Source organism: Canis lupus, chromosome 16 (assembly GCF_011100685.1).
Source record: "Canis lupus familiaris isolate Mischka breed German Shepherd chromosome 16, alternate assembly UU_Cfam_GSD_1.0, whole genome shotgun sequence".
Taxonomy (NCBI): domain Eukaryota; kingdom Metazoa; phylum Chordata; class Mammalia; order Carnivora; family Canidae; genus Canis; species Canis lupus.
Window position 1 is genome coordinate 13,626,580 of NC_049237.1, and position 23,322 is coordinate 13,649,901.

The 23,322-nt window shown below is 45.4% G+C and overlaps 2 protein-coding genes across 9 annotated transcripts in view; both read right to left on the bottom strand.

Annotated features, from left to right (window-relative positions):
- Positions 1-6,236: 6,236 nt before the first annotated feature.
- Positions 6,237-23,322, bottom strand: part of LOC119877092 (adenylate cyclase type 1-like) — a 35,723-nt gene continuing 18,637 nt past the window's right edge. For 2 of the 8 annotated variants that reach the window (XM_038559517.1, XM_038559515.1), the window contains 2 exons: positions 21,667-21,743; positions 6,237-7,495 (listed from right to left, as the gene is read on the bottom strand). In XM_038559517.1, the coding sequence (XP_038415445.1) occupies positions 21,738-21,743 (6 nt within the window). In that variant the 3' untranslated portion in view covers positions 6,237-7,495; positions 21,667-21,737. Of the gene's footprint in view, positions 7,496-10,053; positions 10,846-10,953; positions 11,092-19,932; positions 21,528-21,666; positions 21,744-23,322 lie in introns of those variants that run through there. The other 6 variants (XM_038559516.1, XM_038559510.1, XM_038559513.1 and 3 more) reach the window with 5 other exon arrangements.
- On the bottom strand, positions 16,136-19,724 carry LOC119877091 (integrator complex subunit 4-like). The gene is given in 7 exon segments (XM_038559502.1): positions 16,136-16,905; positions 16,907-17,112; positions 17,115-17,259; positions 17,261-17,692; positions 17,695-18,174; positions 18,176-19,467; positions 19,470-19,724. Coding segments are annotated over 7 exon segments (2,934 nt in total). The 5' UTR covers positions 19,615-19,724; the 3' UTR covers positions 16,136-16,671.

Consider the following 23,322-nt stretch of genomic DNA (forward strand, 5'->3'; position numbering starts at 1 on the left):
CCCGGCTGGGTGGTCTCCCTGTCTGGCTAGCATGGAGGACGAAACCAGGCCGGGCCTCCCACCTTCTCCGTCATGCTGCTTCCCACGCTGTTTAGCCAGAGCCGGATGCACTCGGGGACGTTTTGATGCAAACATGGTGTGAGGGCGACAGAGGAAGGCATGACCCTGAGGCTGGTGTTGGACCTCCCCGCCCCCCCCCCCCCCCCCGCATGCTGCACCAGTGGGGCCTCCCTGCCTCTGCCATCCATGTGGCACAGGCTTGGTACCGGCAGACGCTCTGCAGGTCAGGGGGTAGGCCCCTGGCGTCTTTTGCCGACCGATCCCCAACAGCCCAGGTTCTTCTCTCCGAGGAGGGGTCCTGGTGTGGGTATAGCGGTGGGGCGGCTGGCGGTCTGGGGCAGGCTCTCCTGCAAGGTAGGTGGTTGGGAAACTGCCCAGGTGGGGGCCATCGCGTGGCCTGGGTGGGGTCTCCTGGCAGCCTGCAGCAGGGGCCTAGGAGCCCTCCACCATGTGCCTGGCCCGCAGAGGGTCTGGGTTGGCAGGTGCCACGGAGGGGCTGCCAACAGGAGCTCGTGCTCGAGCTTAAAGGCGTAGGAGCCCCGGGGGCCACCTGTCAGCTGTCCAGTGGTCTGGGGGGCCCAGGACAGGAGACCCCAGGCCGGCGGGTCCCCAGTGAAGAGGAGCTCTGCTGCATAAGCAGCCACAGGGCTGTGTGAGAGGGGCCAGGCGGGGCCCCACACAGCTCTTGGGTCCTCTTTCACCCAGAGTGCTCCGGACCCCTGCCATTTCAACCCCCAGGCGGTTGGGCATCTGGCGAACATGTTGCGTGTAGGGTTTGGGGGCAGCCCGCTGTTGCATGTAGGGAGACGGCCTCTGGTGGGGAAGGTGCCAGGACTCGGCCCCGCCTCCTGCCTCCCCGCGCCCCCCACCTCAGCCTCCCACAGCAGCTGCTGTAAAGTCCCGGGAAACCTGCTGGCTCAGGGCTGCCCTGCGCCCCGGGCGCCCTGCTTCTCTGGCTGGGTGTGTCAGCCCTCTGGGTCACTCATATGTGGAATTTAAGAAACGAAACTGATGGGCATGGGGAAGAGAAGGAAAAATACAATGAGATAAAAACAGAGCGGGAGGCAAACTATAAGAGACTCTTAATCGTAGGAAACAGAGTGAGAGTCACTGGAGGGGAGGTGGGTGGTGGATGGGGTACCTGGGGGATGGGCATTAAGGAGGGCATGTGAAGTGATGAGCACTACGTGTTATATGCAACCGATCAATCACTCCATTCTACCCCTGAATCTCATACTACACTATATGTTAACTAACTTGAATTTGAATACAATCTAAAAAAAAGAATGAAAAAAATCACACATTCTTGTGTACAGTGAACAAAGAACTCTGCATCCAATTTAAAAAGCAGTAATGGGGCACTCGCTATGTGCACCATCAGTTACCAAGAACTTGCTCACCACCATCTTTAAGGTATTAACACATCACAATTTCTAAGCTGTTTATTAAATCAGGGACTTCTCCTTCCTGAGAAGATACATACATACATACATACATGGTGCAAGCTGAAGCCTCCATCCCAACAACCAGAAAAGGCTGGTTACGCACAGACGTGCTCCTGGCGATAGTCAGGAAGCTGTCAGATGACCAGAGCTAGGTAAAGGATCCGTGCAGAGGACAGAGAGCCCTTCACTGGGGAGGCTGATGATGGGGCACCATTTTGTCCCCAGGCCACTTGCCGATTCCAGCTCAGGACATCAGCTCCACTGGGATAAGAGGACACCACCACCATACAGTGACACACTGGAAACTCAAGGAGGCCCAGATGCAAGGCTGACGTTCCCACAGGACCTGTGCTTTGGCAAGGTGGGAGGTGAAGGGGACGGGACCGAGCGAAGGTTACCGTGGCTTCACAGTACCTACGGGATGAGCCTCTGCTAGCGAGAACGGGTCTCCCACAAACACAGACCCACCCACCGGGGTGCTGCCAGACGACTGAGCTGCATGGGGCAGAAGACTAAGTATGACGCTCCAAATCCCTGAAAGGACTAGCGTAGTGCTTGTGAGGCCTTCCAGTGCTGAGGACAAAGAGCCTGCTTCTGACTAGTGGGTCTCAGTCAAAACACAGACTGTCCACAGGGGAAAAACAGGGACAAATTACAGGGGCACCGAAGGCCAGCTCGATGCACCAAAGAGAAGAAGGGACTATCGACCAACCAAATAAACCATCTGGCCCTCGATGTTCTTTCATTCACCGTGTTAGGCACACATCCAAAGAGTTACCAGAAACGTACACGGGAAGGAAAATGCAACCAATAATTCAGAATAAAAATAAGCAAAGACTGTGAAGTAAGTAAGATCATCTTGGTAAGAAAAACAGGTAACAAGATGGACAGAAGTGGATGCAACAGATGGAGAACTGAATGAGGAGAGTGTAATGCATATGAAGAAATCACATGGATATTCTAGGTTGATAAAATAAACTATCTTTCATCAAACATTCATTGATGGCTTAACAGAAAACTCGGATGGCATAGGAAAGGACAAGATTCGTGGGTTCTGAGACAGAGCACACAGGCAATACCAAAACTGGAGAGTAGGCAGAAGAAGCAATGAAAAGAACAGAAGACACACGGTCCACAGCAAAAGGCCCATGATACTTTACTTGAGGTCCCAGGAAAAGAGGGACAGAGACAGAAGCAACGTCCAGAGAGAGAACAGCCAAGGATCCCAAACTGCAGAAAGACACCAACTCCCACATTCAAGAGGCAGAATGAAAACACGTGTGCGCTTACATGTCCATCTGCCACCACCTTCCGACTCAGACCATGACCTCCACACACTCCTAGGGCACGTGAAGAATTTTGAAAGACAGCAGTTAGGTCCAGATGGTTTACAGCTGTCGATTCCTGATCCCTGGCTCAGCTAGTCCTTCCTGTCCCCGAAAGCTGACGAAAGCTCCTGAGGTAGCACCCGATGCCATTTCGCCCTCATCACATCCTACCCCACCGCCGCTTTTCTGTCACTTACCAGAACGAAGGCCTCCTCCTTGCTCCTCCTGTACTGTGCTCCAGAGTGAGTGGTAAAAGGCACTGGAACACCACAGAATCCCCTGTTAACCGCAAAGCCTTTCTAAAGTCAAGGCGTCACTGAGCCTGGGACAGAACATCCAGTCTTTCCTTCTTTGCGTTCATTTCCATAAAAAGAGGAGCATGACAGCAGACACACGCCACCTGGCCTAAATTCATCTGTCCTAAATTCAGGGACAGTGACGATGGGATGGTGAGAGTGGTGGCGGTTCCTGCTGAGAGATCCTGCCTCCTCAATCCCGAAGGATCATCAGGGAAGGGCGTCAAGCTGACTGGGAGCCACGCACAAAGAGAACAGGAAAGAAAGGCTGCAGACAGCGGAAACTCAACTCACCAAGGCAGAAAGCTCACGGCAAAGACCTATACTGTCTCTAAGCATGGAATTACCTCAGGTTTGGCTTAAAAAAAAAAAAAAGAAAAGAAGAAAAGAATCCTGGGAAATAATTCACACACAGTATCTACAAAGTCACAGTGCTGAGTCAGGAGCCAGAGCCCGCCCACTCACACATGCCTTGGTCTGTCTCAGTTACGTATTTTCTGTGACATTTCAAGGAGGAAGAGGTGAAAGATGCTACATGAATTTCCAGTAGACCAATTTTAAGTCAAAGAATCATTTCTCAGAACTGATATATATATATATATCAGTATAAATATATATATACATATATATTTAATATTATAACATAAGATATATCGTTACGTAAACATTTATGCAAACTTAGAGGAACAGTATCAAGTTTTTACACACATCTACCCCCTCATCAGGAAGGTAAGCACCTTCCTGCTTATTCATTCCTAGCATGCCCTTGTTAACATTACATGGACTTCGAAAACAGTGTAATTCATCCTACTGTAATGACATACTATAAACATATATAATATACAAACAACATACCTAATAATCATTCAAACTTCATTTCGAAGCCCCACAGCATATCACTTATGTTTACTATTAATTTCCACCAGACTTTACATCACCCTGGTCATAGTATTCATTCATGGGTACATGAACTGAAATTTTATAAACTCTCTCTCCACCTTGCTAAGAGAGGCATCCCAATGGCATTATATTTCATGTTTAAAAATTACCAATCATACTATTAATTTTGCCGTTTATATCAATTGTGCATTTATATTAGTACTATTTATGATAACAATTCTTTCTGACCGATTTTCACACTTAGAATAGTAGCCAAAGACACTAAAACTTTAGAAACCTTACGTCCATGTGTATGTATACGGGTCTCTATATGTACACACATACACACAAAGAACAGGATACTTATTAAAACATCTTCCCATTATAAAAACCATAAAATAAAATCTATGGAGGAAATGAAAGAGACAGGAGTTCAAGAAGAAAAGCAAATATAATTGTTCTGACAGTGAAAAGGGAGAGCTCAGTCAGGTAAAGTTCAAAGGGATATAGTGAGCATCAAACTATCATGGTAGTAACGTCCTATTGGATACATATTCAATACTGAGATATAAAATACTTTTATAAGGTCAACTTTTCCCATACACTAGAAACTCCATCCTGTACTGTTGATACTTGAGATGAAAAAGTTTGAGGTCCAATTTAAAAATGGGGAGAGGTGACAGTTTTGACAAACTATGGAGGGAGATCTTGAGCACTCTGCTGAAGCACAACCAGTGTGATTGCTTGCACAAAGAACACAAGTCTCGCACCACCACCGTCAAGGCCCTGCAGGACACAGTGGCTTGGATGCTCAACCTTTCATAAAGCCCTCATGCCCTCATGCAAGGGTCACAGCCACAGTGGCCCTGCTCAGTGAAGACGACGCCCCAACGTCTTCCCACTTCAGAATCGGCACCTCTCTATTCCCTCCACCTGGAATGCTCTTTGACATAATCCCTCTCATCATTCAAGATTCGACTCTAAATGCCTCACAAAGAATGCTCGGACTTTTAGTTTGGTTATGTGTGTATTACGGTACTCTGCATGGTAATATTTTGTGTCATTTCTTACAACTGCATGGGAGTCTATGACTATCTCAAAGAAAAGTCTTTACAAAACGCTCTGGGGCTGCCTTCTGCAATAGATCTATCTGCAACCGCTAAGCTCTGCCATGACTCCCCCTACCCATCGTCACTTCCTTGCCTGTCACCCAACATCATTCCTCCACACTACCTACTGCTTTCTGAAATTACTGATTGGCTCACTCCTCTATTTCCTGAGACCCCACAAGGAAGTCAGCTCCAGAAATACAGAGTCCTTGTCTTGCTCATCACTCTCCCCCAGAACTTAAAATGAGGCTGGGCCTCAGGAAGCTTTCACTAGATGAAAATGCACGAGGTAGAGGTGATACCCAGTGACAGGATAGGAAGACCTGACGTCACTGCTGTGACATGTTACCTACTTAAGCTCATGTAGTTCACTCCTTATGAGAATTCTGGAAGAAAGAGTAATTCTCCATATTTGTAGTTGAATGAATGGAGCTTAAGAGGTTAAATAACTTGGCTGACGCTGCATCAGGTCGGCCATTAGGAAGTACTGATGAAGTACTTCATCAGGAAGTAATGGTGTTGTTCAAAGTCAGGTACTAGAGATTAATAAGCCTACACAGAGCTTTCCTCGCCACAAGCCCCTCACAGGGCTTTCCATTTATTGCCTCAATTGATCCTCACGACAGTCTGCATCTGATCACATCAGGGGTTCAGAGCACGAAACCAGGCTCGGAGAGTCAAGGAGGTTTGTTCAAGCAAGTACAGCTGCTGTGGAACACAGGGAACTCGGGGCTGCGACCCCAGCTCCAGCTCCCCCGGAATCCCACGTGTGCACAGATGAGAGACAGAGATTTAAAGGAATGCACACAAGGTCACGCAGCTGGATGGACAAAAGGCTGAATTAAGAGTAGGCCAACGACCTATTAGTCAAATGAGCTTCCCAGCCTGGCGGATCGTGCCGCTGTCAAACACTTGAAAGTTTACATTTACTACAGACTTTCACGGATAAGATCAAGATTTTATAATGAACATTAGCCATGCTACTGAAAACATAAGTAGACCGAGGTAAGAGACAGCCGACACGGAATACATGTGCTTATGGCCACCGTACACCACGCATACTCACTGCTCCGGAAGATGACAAAAATCTAACTGCATGCATGTTGGGTGCATGCATGTTGGGCTTTGATCTCTACAAGGTATAATCTTACTTAGGAATATTTAGTATTATTTCATAACATTTTCCTATCTACGGACAAACAGATCATTACAAATCAGGATGAAAACTGTTCATGATCCCCAAAGCTCTACATCTCTAGGGGAAGAAAAAAAGTGCGTCAGAAACAGAAAAATCTTATATACCGTATGTATCCATGTGCTCTCTGATAAATACAAAAGATTTTCTCACCAAAAGAGCACGACACTTCAATGTACTTGCACAAGGCTCACATGTGCCTTAAAATAATGAACAATCAGAAACTGAAGAACAATAGTAAGTTGTAACAAAAATGACAGATACAGCGTGTATCTGACTTTACTTTGTCTCTACCAATACTGGGGGGAACACTCTTTAATGGGGTGGCCGTTTCCCAGTTAACACTGTTCAAACCCGAACAGCAAAACTTTGGTTGAACAGCCCAAGTCAGGTCTCTACCCTAACGGATCATAAAATGTTAATGATTGGAAGTTTTCTATTTTCCTTCCCTCGTCGCAGACATAAAAAGTTGTGAGGAAAAGAAAAGATACTAATGGTATCCAAAACTCGGATAATGCTAGATTTAACAGTATGCTCATGTTGCAGTCTGCAACTAAAACAATTTGCATTGAAAATGTTAAATAGGTATTTCTCTCTATCACTACAACTATAAACAGGACAGGATAAATCAGACCACTGTGACAGTTCAAGTGGAGAATTTAGGAGCAGAAAGAAGAAAGATTTTCAGCAATATATGACAAGTTCAATTATTTTAGACTTAAATCTGGTAAAAAAAATGTAATTAAATTGAAAACATGTAATCAAATAGCACATATATATATTCCGACATAGCACAAGATGATGAAAAATAAGATAATTTTCCTTATGGAGATTCCGACCTAAGCCCAAATGAAAAGAAAAAAAAAACCTATCCTCATCTTGGCGGGTGACTATGTCCTACAAAAAGATCCTTGCATCATACAAAAATGCAACTCCTATAACATAACAGAACTTTAACATGGAGGAAAACGAGGTCATTTTTTAAAGAAAACTGCTGTTGCAAGGTAACTTTTAATTTGCACACATAATGTAAATTGCTACGGTCAGCGCACCTTGGGTCACAGAAACAACGGCAGCTGGATCCAGAGGTGCCCTGGCAGCCCGGGTGTTCAGGCAAAGTGCCGTGAACAGTGAGGATCGATGATCTCCTCAAAGTGTCACGGCCAGATCCTCGGCAGGGTGGCTGGAGGGCGATATTCAGAGAGCAAGCACGTGCTTAGTGTTACACTTTAAATTGATGCTGACATTGTCGATTGCGAAAAGAAAGTTTTTCCTAAGTAACATAGGAAACCACCCAGCTAACCTTCTGGAGGATATCAGATAATCATGGTAGGTGGTTGTGCAAGAGCTAACTTCTCAGAAACGTGAGCACATATGAAATACAAACAAGCAGCCGTTGCGGAGATTTACTATAGTGATCAACATTTTAATTACTTTCTGTTCTCTTAGATGTACAGGACTATTGCGATGAATAGTCGCTCCATGTACAAACAAAGCAGTATTTTTAGCCTGGTATTTGCATTTGGTGGCAAAAAAACTCCCACAAGGGTACGAATAACCACGAGTCATGTGCTGATTAATCTGAGACTTCTCGAGTCACGTGTTAATTAAAGGAATTAATATGATCTTTGCTGGTAACGCTACACATTTGTCACACGGCATGCAGAGAACGACTTATTGGATGGTCAGGTTTCAAACAAATCTCCAACCCGGCAAATACGGAGAGGATTTTTTCGAATCACTGCTGATGGTGACTCAATAAAAACCGAGGGCCTAAATATGAAAACAAGCTCCTACCAGAAAATCGCTAGACCAGTCTACACATGTGTGATGATTGACGAATAACTTGAGTGTGCAAAGAAGTGTTCTCCACAAAAGAGAAAGGAGGACCACGATGGAAGGTGTGCGATGCAGGCCGAGCCGCATCCTCAGCCGGCCCCGGCCCCCCGGCCCCCGGCACCCCAGCCCCCCAGCCCCGAAAGGGGCTTGCGCACACTGCGGCCCCGCTGCTCCGTATTCCTGCCAATGCCCTGCGCTCTGGACATGCAGCCTTACCTCAGCAGCCACGGACTATCTATCAAGTGGGTTAAATTGCTTCATGTTTTCAAGGCGTCTTATAAAGCATTCTCGGGAAAATGTTTCGCTCCGTCATTCCTGACCTTTTAGAAACGGTGCCCCAGTAAGTGTTAATATTGATGAAAACCACATGATCTCGGTCATTTACCGCCGACTGACACATACAGGCCCAAGGTAACACAACACAGCTAGTCTACTACCCTGAAGGGACTGTGCACTTTGAAGACTTTGGGAAATGTTCACTGTGCCTACAGAGTAGTCCCATGCTCATTCTGTCATTTCTGCAGTGAGTAGCACCATATAAGAGGTAGCGAGGGCAGCCCTGGTGGCTCAGCGGTTTAGCGCCGCCTGCAGCCCAGGGCGTGACCCTGGAGACCCTGGATCGAGTCCCAGGTCGGGCTGTATGCATGGAGCCTGCTTCTCCCTCTGCCTGTGTCTCTGCCCCTCCCCCCCCTCTCTCTCTGTGTCTCTATGATTAAATAAATAAAAATCTTAAAAAAAAAAATAAAAGAGGTGTCACGAAGAAGTGAAAGGTACTCCACCCTCTGGTACAGAATGTGTTTTCATGTGAGGCTCAGGGACCAGTAGTGGGTTACTCTCGACCACACTGCTCTCAATGACACCAAGGACAAACCCACTAAGAGACTTAGGTGTGCCTCTGCTGTTATGACATTTTGGTCAAAATGGCAAAGTGCATCTTAATTACAGTTTCGATAGGTATGTACTTATAGGTGTCATATATTCAATGACCTTTCCGGGTCACGATTTAACTGAGTACACTTAGGAGGTGTAAAGTTAACAAATTAAAGCTCTGACAGATGATAGGACAGAAAATTCTATCCAGAGTTTCACCGATACCATGAAATTATCATTTTGATGGCCCACATTTGTGATGCTCTAAATATATGCACAGTGTAAAGTAGTCAATCTGGATTTCTACAAAAGGACACTGAGCACAAAATGGAAACATAAAGACAGTTCTATGAAATGAATCTCATAAACTATCGACCGAAGAACAGTATATGTTTAAACTACACAGTCTTTGACTACATGATCATTTATCATACTCAAGATAAAAATAGTTTAAAAAATAGTTGATAATTGATGATTAAGACAAAATTCGTATAACACTAGCATTATTCTTTCCTAGTATTTCAAGCAGAAATTCTTATAGGACACAACCAAAAGTATGGGCTATTTACTTGCTGTTATTTTAATAAAAGAACAAAGAAAAATAAGACCTCACAAAATATTGAAATAGCTATCTACAGACATTGTAAATTATTAGGAAGACACTCTGAAACATCAATACGATTGCAAACACACACGCAGGCGCATATTCCGGTACGATGAACTTGAAAATTAACAAGCTATGTTGGAGTTACAAATAGTGGTCCTAATTAGTCTTTTCCCGAAGTAGTAAACAGAAATACTACCTCAGAGTTTTCTGATCAGTGACAAAGTCATTAATAAATGAAACCAAAATGGCTAGCAATCAATAAAAAACTGTATTTGTGAGGGAAACATTTATTGCTACGCTAGTCTTCCATTCCGTATAGGCAACAGATTCATTTTAGTATGTAAAATGCTCGGGGTTGAAGAATGCTTTCGACAAGAAATGATAAAGATGTTCCCCTATCACAGTAACAAAAACATATATTCATGTTGTTTTTTTTTTTTTTTTGAACTGCTCATCTTCCTAAAAAAATTAAGTAATGGCTAGGAAAACATAAATTGTAAGAAGCAAGAGGTTCATTTCCCTTAAACAAAACTCCCAGAAAGCAGGCAAGAAAAAAAGACAAAAGACCTCAACAATTGGAAAAGTTGGGGAAGGAGGGGAAAATCTGAAAGCAGGCAAGATGAAAATAATGAAAATACCAGCTGACATAAAACAGGGATAGAATGCAGTCTAATCCCCAGACCTCTGAGCAAGGACGTATGCAAAACTAGCACGGGAACACAAAACTACAACATAAAGACGGGATGTAGCATCGGGACCAAGTATCAAACAAAGGATATCGAATTCAAAACTTGCTCATCAAACTGGATTAATTCTCCCTTTTGACGAAATGCGTTTTGAGTTCAGGTTACGTCACAGGAATATTTTTATGGAATGACTTAAAAAATGTAGAGAAAGACTGATTCCTCTGACTCCCCTTAGTGCAAGAAAATCTGCGAATGCTGCTAAAGTTAATTAAAAGCCACGAGGGATCGATGAAATGACGGATTCAATACAGACTGTGACATTCTGGGCCAAAACTGAAGTGTCATCAAAAAGTAATGGTTTTGGTAGACCCTGGCTAACAAACGAGAAAGGACATCAAACACAAAGACTTTTTTTGTCAAGAATGGTAACACTGGCGAGAAAGAACCTCAAAGTGACATACATACATACATACCGACAACTGAGTATGTATACTCAGCGTAAAGACTCACCAGGGGCAGGTGTCCATGCCTCTGTGGACAAAACAAAACAAAACTAAACAACTTTGGTTAACAGATCAACACTACATATTAAAATCCAGACACTATAAATTCTGGCACGGAGGCTGAAGCACACATTACCTGAGAACACTGTTGCTGTCTCTATCTGGTGAAATACAAAGGAGTGTGAACCTCGTAAATGCAATTTTGGTATCAAAGTCCAACTGACTCTTTGTAATGTGCTCTGGCTTTGCAATTCTCAACATAGCAGGAGATAACCTGATAGAGAAGCGAATACTACCGTGACTTCGGTTAGCTGCATGTGAGCTGTTTAAATATCAAAAGGTGAAGTACGACAAATTAGGAATAAAACACAAATTTATGGAAAGGGTGCTTTAAGAATGAAACCTGGATAAAACTCAAAAGCAGGAATCCTCCCAAGTGATCCTTCGCTACAAAATTAATTCACATTAGTGGAAGGCTTTGCTATGCCCAGTGCTGGGAATGTTTTTGTCCTGTCGGAAACACTTCACGCAAAATACCGAATTTCCGTATTTCACCGTTATGTCCCCTAGTTTTGCTCAGAAAGAGCATCAAACCTCTGTGCTAAATTTAAAATGAATTACAATTTTGCTGGAGGTTTAATTGCTAAGTAATTTGTTTGAACAGTTTAAACCACTTACAATTTTAGTCAACATAAACATTTGTGGGCAATCATACGGGAAAACTCATAAAACCACAGCTAAATTCCTAGGGATCAAAGTGTTATAGACTGAATTAACTAACAAATGATCATTATGATTGGATGTCAACTGCATTCCTAGATTTTAATTCATTTGCATATGTTAGAAAACCATTAGGCCCAGTAAAGGACTAAAAATTGCTTTTATAGCAGCAACACTATGTAAATCTAAACAGAAATTCCAAACGTCCTGTCATTCTTCTGGGAGTTCAGAGCAAAAGTCGTTCTTACGTGAAAACGGAATTAAGGTTGAGAGCCCACAAGACTCCCTGACGGTGCTTCCTAAGTTAGAAAAAGAGCCCATTCATAGGAGATCATAAAGACGCTTTTCTTCCAACAGAGACGGCTTCCTTACTACTCACCCAGTTTCTGAACTCTGTCATGAGCTAGTGAACCCCTAGAACAAAGCTGAGAACAAAACCTGGGTTCCGGCACGACTCCACAGTTGAACTCAGAAGCAGATTAAAACCAGGGCTTACGAGAGCTTTCCCGCTGTCACCTTCACCCGTGGGTCATCCCTAATCCCACCCCAGACCAGCGACAAGACAGCAAGCTCCCATCCTTGCAGGAGTGCGCCGTGGAAGCGTTACAAGCCAGAGACAGAGGGGTTGTGTCCCTCAGAGGGAAGCTACAGGAAATGGTGTCCTTCTTTTCATTTTGTCGTTCTTAAGGAACTTTCATAAAACAGCTCTGAATCATGCAGTCTCCTTTAAAAATGTTCTCCTCATAAGGAAAACAGAAGAAAAATCAAGCACCAAAGGTTACACTTGAAAACCCAGAACTTCAGAACTTGCGGAAGAAACACCTGTAAGACCTCTTTCCTTATACCATTTCATGGAAAGTTTCTCATGATAAATTTACGTACTGGTTTGTGTTTTATGAATCAGACCCGAATAAAAAGAGAGACTTCTGCCACGAAACTTAAAGGGTAAGAAAATCTTCGTGTGCATGCCACTCTCAGCATCATGAGTCATGTTTTTCCCACGCAGACTGTTCCAGAGTCTCACCTTGATCCCCCCCCACTGGTCCTTACAGATGCGCTAACGTGGATTACCACTGCAGTGGTGTATCAGTCCTCCTCCGATATCTGCAGAAAACTAAAGAAGACCGAGGAGGGTCCTCAAACTCCCATGCCCGACCTGGTGAAAATGGCATTTAAAGTCCTTAACACCCGAGAGGAAGTGGCTGAACTTCAGAGGCAGGCCAGGCTCCAGCAGAAGGTCCAACTCCAGACCCAAGCCTCGGTGGCAGCCCTGCGGCCGGCGGGCTCCGCGAGCCCGCAGAAAGGGGGAACCCCCGCAGAAAGGGGGAACCGACCGAACCCCGCCTGGGGCCTGCTTCAGATGCGGCACCGAGGGACAATGGGCCCGTCAATGTCCCAATCCCAAGGAGCCAACGCGGCAATGCCCTCAATGTCCAACGATGGGCCCCTGGAAATCCGCCTGCCCGGGGCTCGGGGGATCCTTGGCGCCTCCACACAGAGGAAACCCTGAGCCGGGAAGTCCAGCCTTTCAACTATTCGGACTGGACGATGACTGACGGGGCCCAGACTCGGACACCCCCTAACCCAGGCCCAGCCCAGGGTCCTGCTCCAGGGAGCGGGGAAGCCCATCTCTTTCCTGTTGGACACGGGGGCGACCGACTCCATTGTGCCTTCCTACTCGGGGGCCAGCTTCCCCTCCCCAGTAGCGGTGATGGGAACCGATGGCACCTCCTCTATCCACGGACCGCCCCACTCCTCTCTTGCAGCCTGGATGGGTTCTCCTCCTCACACTCCTTCCTTAGAATCCCTTCCTGCCCAGCTCCTCTTCCTGGAAAATCCTGACATCTATCTATCAGCTTCTCCTAGGCTAAGTCCTGCTACCCTCCTACCTCCCCAGCTACTTCCTTTGTACTTAAGAGTCATTAGGCGCGCACACACACACACACACACACACACACACACACACACACACACAGAGTCATCAGGCACCATGACAACCCTCTGGTCAGTTCTCAACATTTTGCAATTCAGATCACCAGTCAGCTTTCTTCCTGGCCTTCAGACCTGCTTCAATACAACAGGTAAGTATAAAAACAACTTTCATCAGTGAAAAATCCCATAGGAGTTCAGTATTGTTGCACTCTAATGGATACATGGAAGCAAATGTGTATTTCTAGAAACTAATGAACTTATGACTATAAAAGATACAGCACCTATAAATTGAAGAGCTTATTCCTCAAAAATTTAGCTTAAAAAAAATCAGTGCATACATACAAAAAAGCCTTAAATAATAAGGCAGGAAAATAAGTAGAACATGTTAAAAAGATGGCCAAATGAGAGAAGCATCCTGCCTCTCAGGATGGTTTCCTTATCTTTTACTGCATTTTATAAATGTCAGAAAATAATGATGATTTTTTCATTGGAGTTCAGTTTGCCAACATATAGCATAACACCCAGCGCTCATCCCATCAAGTGCCCCCCTCAATGCTCGTCACCCAGTCACCCCACACCCCCACCCCACCTCCTTTTCTTCCACCCCTTGTTCATTTTCCAGAGTGAGGAGTCTCTCACGTTCTGTCTCCCTTTCTGATATTTACCGCTCATTTTTTCTCCTTTCCCCTTTCTTCCTTTTCACTATTTTTATATGCCCCAAATGAATGAGACATTACAATGTTTGTCCTTCTCCGAATGACTTACTTCACTCAGCGTCATACCCTCTAGTTCCAAATGATGACTATTTTAAAGGAGAAAAAAACCACTCTTTTTAAATTAAGAGTATCACACTGGGAGAATCCTTTCAATGACTGGGAAGAAAATACGGTCACACAATACACTCTGCGGACAGCAGACATACACAATGCATGTTGTCAACTTTCTTCATCATTAACCACATGACAAAGCTCTTTTAAAGGTACAAGGGGAGGCTACGGAAGGAGTTGCTTCCACCTGTATTCCTGATTGCACTTTCTTCCTCATGTATGTCAAGACAGAAAGAAGCATTTTTTTTCTTTTCTTTCTTTTAAGTCTTTTGTTAAAAAAAAAAAAAAGGGCAAACCTACAGGATTTTCAACTTTTGCTGACAGTCATGGAAATCTGGAGACTCATGAGTTCTAAGACTAGGGTTTCTGAACTGAAATTAAGAATTCAAGGATTACAGTTAAAGGCTCAGAGCAAAAGACATGAGGCCGAGTATTTTTCAACGAAAGCCCAAAGAGAAAAACAGAGGCTGACGACAGAGAAGAGCTGTGACATAAACCACAGATGATGTCGGGATTGTGATTTCTGTTAAATCTTGCCAGGTATGCATGGATGTACCTACAGATACACACACATAGATCTCCGACAGTTCTTGTTCCTTAACGGTTATGCTCAAGGTTTGGTGGGGGGACCATCATTCTCTGTCTTGGCATATTCTGCTTACTTTTTGCTATGAGAGGACATAGAAAATTAAGTATAAAGATGATTTACAGATTTCAACTGTAAAAGAAAATATCAGTTTTTTAGTCCATAAAATCCAGACACCTACTGATAAAGCATCCTAGGAGGATCATCACTAGAAAAGTCCAATGGGACGGAAAAACTTCACGTTAACTACTTCCAAAGACAAAATTATTTTCACACTTTCTAGAGGTATTCAATATTTAATGTTGACGCCTGATGGAAAGGTCTGAAGTACTACAGACGCTCAGACATTGTAGAAAAGGATGTAGTACTGCCACGTCTACCATCAATTCTATCTAAATAAGTGCTATTTTATGGTGTTAGTTATTACTGTATATAAAACTATTGAAGACCAAGATTCTTTGGACATATTCTTACAGTTTCCCCAAACGTGTAAGATGGAAATAGGACTTTTTTGAGCATTCATTTTTTTCCCCTCCGGATTCCCTAGCACCTGTCAAAAATAAGGTCTAGGGAATCATGAAGTCCATTCGATAATTTCCTACTAAACACCCTAAATTACATATAAGACCGCCATGTTGATATAGATCTATTCAGATTGTCAAGGAATTACTTAACTTAGATTATGAGCAGCGACATTTCCCAGTGCTTCCAGTCTGGGACCTCATTTCTAAGTGTGTGAGTTGGTTCTCCTGTTTCCATAATAACCAATTTAACAATCAGCTTGGCAGTCAACTACTTTAGAGTTAGTTTCATTAATGTTAGCTCTCATCTCATTAATACATGAATCGACTGACACTGTGGGACTACTTATTTTTCTAATATACTCGTAAAAGGGCTCTGAATTCAAGGTAACAAACCTTCTGGAAGAATTACCTCAGCTCTTTTGTTTAAACTCAATCTTTTCCTTGTAGAACCTCAATGTATATTTTAGAATTTTCTTCCAATACTTTAGGACTCACTTAAACTTCTAGTCCTAATAAGACGATTTCCTTTTGTTGATGCAGGGACCTAGAAATGCAACAAAGTTATGAGCCAGTAGTTTTTCAGTTTTTCAATGTCAGTAAAAACCAAAAAAAAAGGAAACCATTAAGAAATTCCAGGAAGTAAATTGGAATACAAAGTGGTCTTCATTTCACAGGACTCCCTCTATCGTTAATCCTCATGAGAATGAACACAGAAAGGAAGCTACTCCCTTACTGTATAATGAAAACCGTGATTTTTGCAATGCTTTTTCCCAATCAAAAAGCTCTCGAAACTAGTTCTTTCTCTCTCCTCTTTCCTGGTTTTGAGTAAAAGACCCATCTTAGTAGATGATCTGGTACATAACGAGTACTGCTGGTTGGCTGCACACACACGGACAACAACATGAACCCAACAAGTAGAACCAAACGTCACTCTCCTTTCACGGCGTTTGTCGTTTCTAATGGCTGAAAAATATTCCATTGTAAGCTGTAAGACCACACCTTCTTCTGTTGTTGTTGTTGTTGTTGTTGTTTTCTCAACTTTATAGAGGTGGTGGGGGGAGTCAGGGAAGGAAGAGGTGTGGACTTGAAGGTTTTTGATTTTTTAATGCAAAATAATTTATTTTGTGTTTGATACCAGATGAGACGATAAGGGTGATGGTGCTCATGCCCATATGCCGGCTCCAGGTGAAGTGCTCTAGGCTTCGGGCTCACTCTGCTACCTAAGAAGGTCTTTCTCAGCTTCAGCTCTACACAATGCTTGTGACTCAGCGCCTTGCGGGTTTGGGCATTATGTAAACGTTCACAGACTTGCTGGAGGGGATGGTGCCCTCCATGCTGGTTTCCACCTGGGGGGACACTTTGCCACCTTCAATCCAGGGGGATTTTGGAATGTGGGAATTGGAGTTGTAGGCCAGTAGCAGCCTCACTTCCACCGGGCATGGTTCTGTCCAGGCAGTATAGGAGAGGTACACCTGAGTGATAAGCCGGTGGCGCCCTGGGTGGGCCAGGATTCTGCAAGTCTGCCGGCTTAGGATGAATCATCTGAGCCTGGCCATCTGGATAGAAGACCTGGACCTTCACAGCACTCTCAGGGTCCTGCACATGTTCCAGGGTCACATCGACATCCAGGGCCACAACCAATCCAGACGTAAACCGCAAAGGGTTGTCTGACTTGCCTGCTGGCTCAATGATGGTGGCTGAAGTGTGTGGATCTGCTCTGGAAGGGGGAGGTGCAAGGAGGTACTCTGCCTCAGCATGGTCTGTCGAATTTTGACCACTTCCACAGGCTTGGATGTCATGAGTCGGGGCAGAAGTTCAAGAAGTTTGTCCACAAAGCTGTCCTGTAGGTGGGGGCAAATCAGCAATAAAACACCTCTGAAAAAAGTCCACTTCCTGTAAAAAGTTTTCACACATCCCAAATAAGGGGTCAACTCCTCGAGTAGTCCGTGCTGTTACTGTAAGTTGCAAGGCTTTGGCCTGCAGCCTCATGGGATGTATAATCACCACCTGTTTCTTCTCCACACCACTGTACATGAACTCCATTTTGTAGGTCTCTTCCATGATCTCTTTTGCTGCTACGGAGGCCAAGTCACTCTGCTTCAAATATAAAGGGGCAGCCACATTCCACAGCTTTCCTTGCAAGGCCTTGATGAGAAGAAGCTGACACCGAAGATAGGTAGCCGAGAAGTCAGCAACTCCTGCTAGTTCAGACTGAAGTTCTCCAAGTCTCTGCAGATCCCGGATGGTGAACTCCAGCAGCTTCTGGGTTCCCTGAGGGGCCCGGTGCTCTGAAGACTGTACACCCTTTCAGGGCTCTGCTGCAGGAACTGATGGGACGGGTCCTCATGGGGCGCAATACCGGGAGAAACGGCCGATGACACTAGTTTTCTACCTGGTAACCTTAAGGCAGGAACAAGATGAGAAAGACTGTCTCGGAGGTAGGCATAATGTCTGAAGGTATGATCTGAGAACAGTGCTGGCATTGTGGGACAGGTTGTAGCAGCATTAAAAATAAGAACCAAAACTGCAATGTAAGCTGGGTCATCCATGTCTGGTTCAGCTGGGTCAAAAAATGGATGGGTGCTCAGGAGCTCTGGCACCAAGGGAAGCACCAGGGTTGGATGCCGACTTCCCAGAAACTTCAAGCACTTCCATATAGAGTCCCTATCAGTAGGGGACTTGGTTAAATTTTTCAGCAGCTCCACCAGTGCAAGATGAATCCCTTCTTTAGTCGAAACATTAGTACAGCATAAAACTTCGTGAAGAGCCAGCCTCTCGAATATCTCTGGACGAATCCTCTAACACAGCCAGGACACTGCCAAGCTGATCCTCTCGGAGAGTGATGTTTTTAGAAATTTTTCTCATGCTGTGTATGGACTGTAGACGCTCTTCCTCAATTTCATCATTAAACATGTCCACCGGGAAATCAGGGCGGCACTTCTTCGCAAAAGAAGGTGAAGATTGGGCCAGCATGCAGAGAGCCTCCACAGCAGCAATGCGGACCTCATACATCTCATCTTCCAATCCAGGAACAAAGGCTCCACAAGCTCCTGACTCCATCAAGTTCACAGCTCCTGTATCTATTTCTTCTTTGGGAGCATCACCTCCCCACTTTCTGCCACTGGAAAACTCTTCTGACCTGTAAAGTTCCTCAGCACGTTCATGTGTAGTGCGTTTTCTCCTGAGATCTGACATGAGCTTCTTGTCGAGCATCTGCTCCAAGATATGAAAACTGAATTGTTCCATCGAGCCCAATAGCTTTGCAGCCTGAACTCGAACCACCCAGGAGCCATCACTGACCATGGGACAAATTGCTCCAAATGCATCATCAACTAAGCGAATTTCTTCATTAGAAGAAGGAATGGGGACAGTGCTTTCAGGATAGAGCTGACTGATAGCCCAGGTGAGTTGGACTGCAGCACTGCACACTTGTTCACAGTCATCAGACAACAATTTACAGGCCTGATTATAAATTGCTTGGTGTAATTTCAGTCCTCTTTCATGAAGCTGCAACATGGCTTTTGTAGCCGCTCTTCTGACACGTGGGTCTTGGTCACTGAAGTAATCCCCTATAATCTTCTGGACATCTCTGACAGCTAGGCCTTCTCCATCTTTTGTGACACTTGTCTCCAAAGAGCCAAGATTGCCAAGTAATTGCAGGCACTTATTTCTTACACCAGGAGACGTATCTGTGAGGTGTTTGCAGGCTACATCAACTAATCCCATCTGGATAGCTTGATTCTCTGGGAGTTTGGCGCCAATTGCAAGCAAGGTGTCCAACAGTTGAGCAAGGACTCGATGAGACTTTTCATTCTGCAGGATGTTAATGGCATCATCCATAATGCAGTCTGGTGAAAATCCTGCAGGCTTTGATAATAAACCCAACAATGATGCAATTTTCAGTCTCACAGATGGATCATTCTCCTTGTAACAATGTTCCAAGAGAATCCTGACTACTCCTTCAGCACTTTCTGCTTCAACAGGCTTTCTGGGTAACTGGAGTAGATACTGCAAAGCATCCGCTGGGGAGGGAGCTTTACATTGATCTACGTGGAGTGCTGAGATTTACTTGGTTTTGTCAATCGCAGTTTCTTGGTTGCAATTTCCTCCTGTTGTTGCTGGACCACCTTAGTGAATTCCTCGCACACTCGTTTCTTTAGGTGAGCCGCCATGACTGCCCGCCACACCACAGCTTCCTGATCCATCATCTTTCGATGGACACCGAGGCTCCTTCCACAGTTTGCCTATTGTGGACATTGCTGCTAGAAACATTGGGGTGCAGCTGTCCCGGGTATTATGCTGAGTGAAAACAGTCAATCGGAAAGGGACAGACATTATATGGTCTCATTCATTTGGGAAATATAAAAATTAGTGAAAGGGAATAAAGGCAAAGCAGAGAAAATGAGTGAAAGTATCAGTGAGGGTGACAAAACAGGAGACACCTAACTCTGGGAAACAAACAAGGGGTAGTGGAAGGGGAAGTGGGTGGGGGGGTGGGGTGACTGGGTGATGGGCAATGAGGGGGGCTCTTGGCGGGATGAGCACTGGGTGTTGCGCTATATGTGGACAAACTGAACTCCAATAAAAAATTAAAAATTCAAGAAAAAGAAAACGGGCGCTTAATGTAAAATAAGCAAACATTTAACTGATGTATTCAGTAGGTCCAATAAATGGAAATGTATGACACTAAAAAAAAAAAACAAACAAAACAAAACACCAGGAAAAATCTTCAGGGTTCTAAAGAATGTCATTGTTTTTCAAAAGATACCCGAATGATAGAAACAGGAACACCGCAAGTACAGAAGGAAAAGCTGCCGGAGGCACCGATATGAACAATTTCCCTACTACATTAAATGCTGTAGATCATTATGAGAAAGATTTAAATGCATCAGTAAATAAGAATCTTTAAGTTTTGGACACAGTTATTTTTTTTAACATAAGCAAATAAGCAATAAGGTATTTCAAATGTGAAAAAGTACCTGTACCCACGGCCACCCTGGAAGAAGAGCACGCCAAGGGGCATGCTATCGGGATCCCCCACATGACGGAGCAGCCACCTGCCTCAGTGGAGCAACCGACCTCAGGCACTGAGCAACATCCTAAATGAAATCAAGAGCCCGCCCGAGCTACTACACTGGGGCGAGCTGAAGCTTATGGGCCTGAGCAGTTCGAGCCGGGCATGGCAGTTGGTGCTGAGTGCTTGGCCCGAGCCGAGATGCCAGCTGCGGAGGCCAAGCCAATTTACATGGCAGTCACACGTCTGATTCACTGTCCCGACCTGGAGGAGCCACCTGCACACTTGGCCACCCTGCAAGAAGAGCTCCCCCGGGCACCCACTATCAATGTCCCCGGCATGTCATGCCAAAGGAGTCACCTGCCTCAGTGCAGCTCCAGCTTCGGCCCCTGAGCAACATCATGAACCACGCAGCAGCCCACCCCAGCTCCGAAGGTGGGGCCTGATGAAGCTTCTGGACCTGAGGTGATCGAGCTGGGCAGGGCTGTCGGTGCTGAGTGCTTGGCCAGAGCGCAGATGCCAGCTGCTGAGACCAAGCCAATGCACGAGGTGGTCACGCCTCTGATTCAGTCTCCTGACAAGGAGGACCCACCTGCAATCTTGGCCACCCTTGTGGTACATCATGTCCCGGCGCATGCTATCAGGGTCCGCCACATGCCGGAGCAGCCACCCAGCTCAGTGAGTGCAGCAACTAGTGTCTGCCCCTGTGCAATATCCTGAACCACCTCAAAAACCGGCCCCAGCTCCTACCTCGGGGCCTGCTAAAGCTTCAGAGCCAGAGGTGATCGAGCTGGTCACGGCTCGAGCCGAGAAGCCAGCTGCTGAGACCAAACCAATGCACGTGGTGGTAACACCTCTGACTCACTGTTCCGACATGCAAGAGCTACCTGTACCCGTGGCCACCCTGGAGGAAGAGCACGCCCAGGTGCATGCTATCGGGTTCCCGCACATGCCGGAGCAGCCGCCTGCCTCAGTGGAGCGAACGACTCTGGCCACTGAGCTACATCCTGAACCAAAACAAGAGCCCGCCACGGAGACTACAGTGAGGCCACCTGAAGCTTCTGGAGATGGAATACTTCCAAACTCGTTCTATGAGGCCAGCATCACCTGAAGTCCAGAAGCAGACAAAGACCCCACCCCACCAAAAAGGAGTGTTATAGACCGATGTCCCCGATGAACACGGATGCAAACGTTGTCAAAAGATACGAGCCAATAGGATCCAACGGTACATTGAGAAGTTACTCACCGTGACCAGGTGGCATTTATCCCCGGGACGCTAGGCTGGATCAACACTCGGCAAACACCCCGTGTGACTGATCAGATCTGCAAGAGAAAAAACAAGAACCAGATGATCCTCTCAATAGATGCAGAGAAAGCATTTGACAAAATATGGCATCCTCTCCTGATCCAAATGCTTCAGAGTATAGCGATAGAGGGAACATTCCTCAGCATCTTCAAAGCCATCTACGACAACCTCCTGGCAAATTATCATTCCCAAGGGGCAAACGCTGGGAGCTTTCCCCGAAAAAGATCAGGAACGAGACAGGGATGTCCACTCTCACCACTGCTATTCAACATAACACTAGACGTCGTAGCTTCAGGAATCAGGCAACCTAAAGAAATAGAAGGCATTCAAATCGGCCTAGAAGAAGTCAAACTCTCCCTTTTCGCAGATGACATGATACTGTACACCTAGAAAACCCAAAAGACTCCACCCCAAGACTGCTAGAACTCATACAGCAAATTCGGCAGTGTGGCAGGCTACAAAATCAATGCCCAGAAATCAGTGGCCTTTCTAGACGCTAATGATGAGACTGAAGAAAGAGAAATTAAGGAGTCATCTCCATTTACGATGGCACCCAAAAGCATGCACTACCTAGGAATAAACCTAACCAAAGAGGTAAAGGATCTCTACCCAAAAAACGACAGAACATGTCTGAAAGAGACTGAGCAAGACACAAAGAGATGGCAAACTATTCCATGCTCATGGATACGAATAACGAATATTGGGAAAACATCAACGTGACCCAGGGCAATTTGCACAATTAACATAATCCCTAACAAAAATACCACGGACTCTCCTCAGAGAGCTGGAACAGATCATCTGAAGATTTCTGTGGAATCGGAAAGGACCCCGAATGGCCACGGGAATAGTGCCAAGAAAACCACAGCGGGGGGAGCACAATGCCGGATTTCAGGTTGCGCTGCAAAGCTGTGCTCACCAAGACAGTGGGCACAAGCACAAAAACAGACACATCCATCAATGGAACAGAAGAGGAATCCAGAGGAATCCAGAATCAACTCGATGGTCAAGACCATACATTCGACCAAGCAGGAGAGACCATCCACTGGAAAAAAGACAAATCTCTTCCATAAATGCCAGGGGAATACTGGACAGTCACATGCAGAAGAGGGAAACTGGACCACTGTCTCACACCATACACAAAGATAAACTCAAAATGGATGAAAGATGTAAATGTGAGACGAGATTCCATCAAAACCCTGGGGGAGAACACAGGCAACGCCCTACCTGAACTTGGCCACAGCAACTTCTTGCAAGATACACCCATGAAGGCCAGAGAAACAAAAGCAGAGATGAACTATTGGGACTTCACCAGGATGACAAGCTTCCGCACAGCCAAAGAGACACTCAACAAAACCGACAGACAATCTCCAGAATGGGAGAAGCTACTTGCAAATGCCCCGTCAGATAAAGGGCCAGCATCCAAGATCGCTGAAGAACCTCTGCAACTCCACAGCAAAGAGACCAACCATCCAATCTGAAAATGGGCAAAAGACACGAACAGAAAAGTCACGGAGGAAGACCTAGGCGTACATGGCCAACAAGCACGCGAGACAATGCTCTGCATCACTGGCCATCAGGGAAATACAGATCAAAACC